The sequence below is a fragment of the Agelaius tricolor genome, unplaced genomic scaffold (genome assembly GCF_023055355.1).
Source record: "Agelaius tricolor isolate 1412-34295 unplaced genomic scaffold, bAgeTri1.0.p SCAF_14, whole genome shotgun sequence".
In the NCBI taxonomy this organism is placed as follows: domain Eukaryota; kingdom Metazoa; phylum Chordata; class Aves; order Passeriformes; family Icteridae; genus Agelaius; species Agelaius tricolor.
This window is the reverse complement of record NW_027269274.1, coordinates 19,773,950-19,778,560: the sequence shown is the minus strand read 5'-3', so window position 1 is coordinate 19,778,560 and position 4,611 is coordinate 19,773,950. Positions and strand designations below refer to the sequence as shown.

At 55.2% G+C, this 4,611-nt stretch overlaps 1 protein-coding gene across 1 annotated transcript; it reads left to right on the top strand.

Moving 5' to 3' along the window:
- Window positions 1-1,751: 1,751 nt before the first annotated feature.
- LOC139596112 (EF-hand and coiled-coil domain-containing protein 1-like) lies at window positions 1,752-4,240 on the top strand. Its single transcript, XM_071440150.1, has 2 exons — window positions 1,752-2,513; window positions 3,794-4,240. Exons 1-2 carry the CDS (start codon window positions 1,878-1,880, stop codon window positions 4,238-4,240), a joined length of 1,083 nt encoding a protein of 360 aa, XP_071296251.1. The 5' UTR covers window positions 1,752-1,877.
- The last annotated feature ends 371 nt before the right edge of the window (window positions 4,241-4,611 follow it).

The window sequence follows — 4,611 nt, the reverse complement described above, 5'->3', positions numbered from 1 at the left end:
GTTGCCCAAGAAAGCAGAGCACCAGCCCTCCGTGCCTCCCCCACGGCCCCCCAGCCCGGCCGTGAAGCGGAAGCCTTCCGAGATCCCCCCACCTCCTCCCCTCCCGAGCCCGCCGCCCTGGTCCAGCTAGGACTGCAACTGGGCCAGCCACGCAGGGCTTGGCCCACCAACAGCTTGGGCACGTGCTCTGCTCTACAATTAGCACGTGTTACCTATGGGCAACAGCCAGAGTCAGTTTTCATACTCTTGGGCCTTCAACAGGAAGGGCTAAAGATTCTTCCCATGCCCTTTCTCATCCTTTGATGAGATTTGATTTTCATACAGTTGGGAGCTGGTTGCATCTCTTAAAGACTTTATCAGCACTGCATGCTTTAGCTTACCTGTCAGGGAAAAAAAAATAAAAAAAATTCTTCAGTTTAGATTTCCTTTTTAGTGTGGTTTGGCCTCTCACATTTTGAACAATTAATTTTCCATGGTACTTCTTCCCTTTTCCTTACTATCCAGAAAAAGTTCATCTGGACATAAAAATCACCAGAATTACTGAGATTTACCTCAAAGCCCAGAGGGGAATCTAGCACAGAATATTCTCCCTGTGTACTGCACAACAAGAAATATTCAGAGGAAAATACAGTGGCAGCTGAGGCTCGTGGCCCTCCCAGAATACTGAGCCTGCAGAGGAGGCAGACAGCCCTGGCAGTGGCTGAGGGGACTTTTCCTCACAGACTCCTCTGAAAGTGTGTCACTCTAGAAGGGGAAAGCCTTTAAACCTGTGCCTTACCTTCCTCCTGTGCTAAAATGTAAGGCTCCTCCTGAGCTACAAACAATTCTCCATTCCTCAACAAAGCTACTCATGTTCTTGACTTCTCTTAAAGAGCAAAAGCAAATGTGCTCATCAGAAATTTCTCATCAAAGCCTGTTTGCAGAGAAACCCCACCATATGTGAGAAAATAGTTCTTAGCATCAGTGCACTCAAACGAAAGGCAACCCTGAACTGAGCAGCGCTTTAAGTCAACTGGAATTCTCTTTCCTCACCTATCAGTTGGATTTGCTCCTTTTTTGTCCTAGAGAGAACATTAGAACAATTTGCTCTTGACAGGACTCCTTGGATGGCTCCCAAACTGGTGGCTGCTCACCACGCCTTGCCTGGGCTCTCAAAGCAGCCTGTTAGCAGCACCTGACTTTGCCACCCTGTTCAGCCCCTGGACACGGCTGGTGCCACGGTCCCCTCTGGTGCCACGGTCCCCTCCTGGCTCGTGGCATGTCCCTGCTGGTGGAGGAGCCCTGCTCGGTGCTGCTGCCTGCGTTCAGCAATGCCGGTCCTACTCCCCAGCCAAAGAGAGACTAAAGTCACTGCTTTGGGCAGCTCATGTGAACGAGTTTAACGCTTACTCACCTCTATCCCAGACCTCTTAAAACCCACCCAGCAAGACCATAAAGTCACCTCATCTACAGAGGTGGGCGGGTCTGAACGAACAGAAGGTCGGCTTTCACGCACATTGGGGTTTTAATTTAGTGGAGGCACGGACTCGGTTCACAAGCCTGACTTGTCAAAGTGGATTGTACGATGTTATTGTGTTGCTTGTGCTAAAGAGAAAGCGGAAGGGAGAAATGAGTTAAGAAATGAGAAACACACTTGGGGCGCAGGCTTGGCAGACCAACGGAGCAGGGTGGCACCCGGCCGCTTTGCCGGAATCCCTTTTCGTGCGGGACAAAGGCGGACGCGGCTCCGCTGCGGGGCGAGCCGGGCGCTCGGCGAGCGGCGCTGGAGCGGCGGCGGCCCCGCCCCGCCCGTCCCGCCCCGCCGCGGGCCGGGGCCGAGCGCTCGGCCGGGCGGGAGCTCAGGATGCTCGGGCAGCGCCGTGGGCCGGGCAGGCGCGATGGAGCTGGCTGAGGGCTGGGACCCCTACGGGCGGCCGGCCCGGCGCACGCAGTGGCTGGTCAGCGCCCTCGCCTACCACTACGGGCTGGACCGCGGCGTGGAGAACGAGATCGTCGTGCTGGCCACCGGCCTGGACCAGTACCTGCAGGAGATCTTCCACCAATTGGACTGCGACGGTTCGGGCCGTATCCCCGGCGAGGACTTCCGCACGCTGTGCCAGGTGCTGGGGCTGGAGGAGGTGGCGGAGCCCGAGGAGTGCACGGGGCTGTGGGACGGGCTCTCGGCCGAGCTCACCTTCCGCCAGTTCCACGCGCGGCTCTGCGGCCACTTCAGCACCCGCGCGGGGCCGCGGCTGCCGCTGGGCCGGGAGAGCGAGCACATCGAGACCCAGATCCGCCTGCGCAGCCCCCGACGCCGCCGCCGCACCGACCCCGCCGGCCGCGGAGCCGCGGGCAGCGCCGAGCGGCGGCCGCCGGGGCCCTGCTCCCGAGAGTGCTGCGAGGAGATCGTGGCGCTGGAGCAGGCCGAGGACTGCATCGCCACGCTGGAGGAGGAGAACGGCAGCCTGCGGGGGCTGGTGGAGGACATGCGCGCCGCCCTGCAGAGCAGCGATGCGCGGTGCCTGGCGCTGCAGGTGAGTCCGGGCCGGCCTCTGCACCGGCCTCCCGGGGGCGGCTCGGCTGCCCCGAGTGCTTCAGGAGAGATGCTGCTCCCGGAGAGTCTGTGTTTATAACCCCTCCACTGCCAGACTGAGACCGAAGCTGCTCCTTCATCCTCGGCATTAACTTTTTAGCAAAGCTTAGTTACAGGGAGGCCTTAAGGAGAAATGTATGGCACCGGTCTACCATTAAATATAGCTGTGATGAGCACTCCTGTTAAAAGTGTCGGGGAGTTCACCTTAACAAACCCACGCGTACAATGCTGCTGCTTCTACTGCATGTGCAGTCAGCATGTGCTGATACCACATGCTGGATGTGCACCAGTGCAGGGTTTTTCCTGAAGTGAGAAAGAACTTTTGGATTGCCACCTGCACAAGCACAAGCAGTGTCTCAGTCAGAAGTGCCTATAGGAAATATTAGAAGGATGTTTTCCTCAGAGTGTGGTCACGAGAGTTCAGAGTTGGAGCCAGTTCTGCAGGCAGGCTGATGAATAGTCTGGGGCTCCTCTGCACAGCCCCATTAATTCCAGGGCTGGATTCTGCTGGTTCTGCCGTACTGGCTCGAGTGACTCACATACACACTTAACAGCAGTTCAATTCCTCTGGCATGAAATAGCTTGGAACAGGCAGAGCAGGGAAGGGCAGCATGGACCCATTGTGCTGGCAGGGCTCACCAGGTGTGATTTGATACTAACACAGCACTCCCAGAACTCTGCTCCACCTGTGACACTTCCACCTGCAGTAGATGACTGTTGTCTTCACAATGTCCAGCAAGGCAGGTCAGAGACACTTTTACCATTTTCATCTAAAAAAGGCAAAGGAAATCAGCAGCAAACACAAAGTCACCACTCAAAGGTCCCAGGAAGAATGAAGATGACTAAGAGTAGAGCTCCAGAACACCCCCAGCTGCTCCCTGCTCTTTACCCTGAACACAACTTCATTGGAAATATCTTTTTCAGCACACTGCCTGACTCCTGAGTACAGACCCATAGTAATGACATGAAAGCTACACAGAAACTTGTGCAATAACATGAGAAGGGTGTAGTTTGAAAATTAAATGCATAGCTAGGTATTAAAAACAACTTTCCAGAGATTGTTTCCTTCTCTCTGTATTTGGCAAAGGTCAAGTAGCTTTAGTTGCTGATCAACTCTATGGGATTGAAAAAAAACCAAACCAACAAAGCACAATCCAACCACTTTCAGTCTTCATTAAAACCCATCATTTTCTCCCTGCTTTGTGCTCCTGGTCATTACAGGTGGGACTGTGGAAGAGCCATGCCAGCCATACAGGAGAAGGACCCTGCTTCATAGGGAGGAAGAGACCATTAACACAGAAGCACTCCCAGACCAAGTGCCTCCAAGATGTCCTGGAGGAAATGGAGCTCATGTGGAGCTCCAGGGATGGGCAGATTGAAGAAGCCATCAGGTTCAGCCAGGAGCTGGAGAAGGAGCTGAAGAGCTCTCAGGAAGCTCTGGTCAGCCTGGAAGATTGCAACCGTAACCTGAAGAGGGAGCAGGCAGAGATGAGGAGGAAGGTGGAAGAGGCCAGACACGCTGTCCTGAACAGTCTTGGCAAAGTGAAGGAGCTGGAAGTGAGAACTAAGGAGGTGCCACATCTGCAGATACTGAGTGGAAGGCAGAGCCGAGGGAGTGCCTGGGAGGGCACCAATCACCCAGGTGCCCTCACTGCCACTTGGGCCTGAAGGAGAATCTTCAGCAGTGTCACAGGAGCTGTTCTGTCCTGCCTTTCTTTGCAGATGAACCTTATGGTGAAGATGATTCTGTTGATGAAGATGATCCTGTTGATGAAGATGATCTGGATTCCCAACCCATACCTATTACTGGGCTTCTGGAAGATGGTGAGGGTAGGTCAAGGCCTTTCCCCCTTTGAGAGCTGCCACATCAGAGCCCAAAGCTCGGCCAGGGGGGCATGGCTGCAGGGGCCAGGACAGAGCCATGCACGTGTGTGCCCTCGGCCTGCGTGATCCCCTCACCACTCCTGCAGCTCAGTGGTGCCCGTGCAGCTGAGCAGAGATGGCAGAAGCTTCTGTGGCTGTTGAGTTACAGGAGTGTC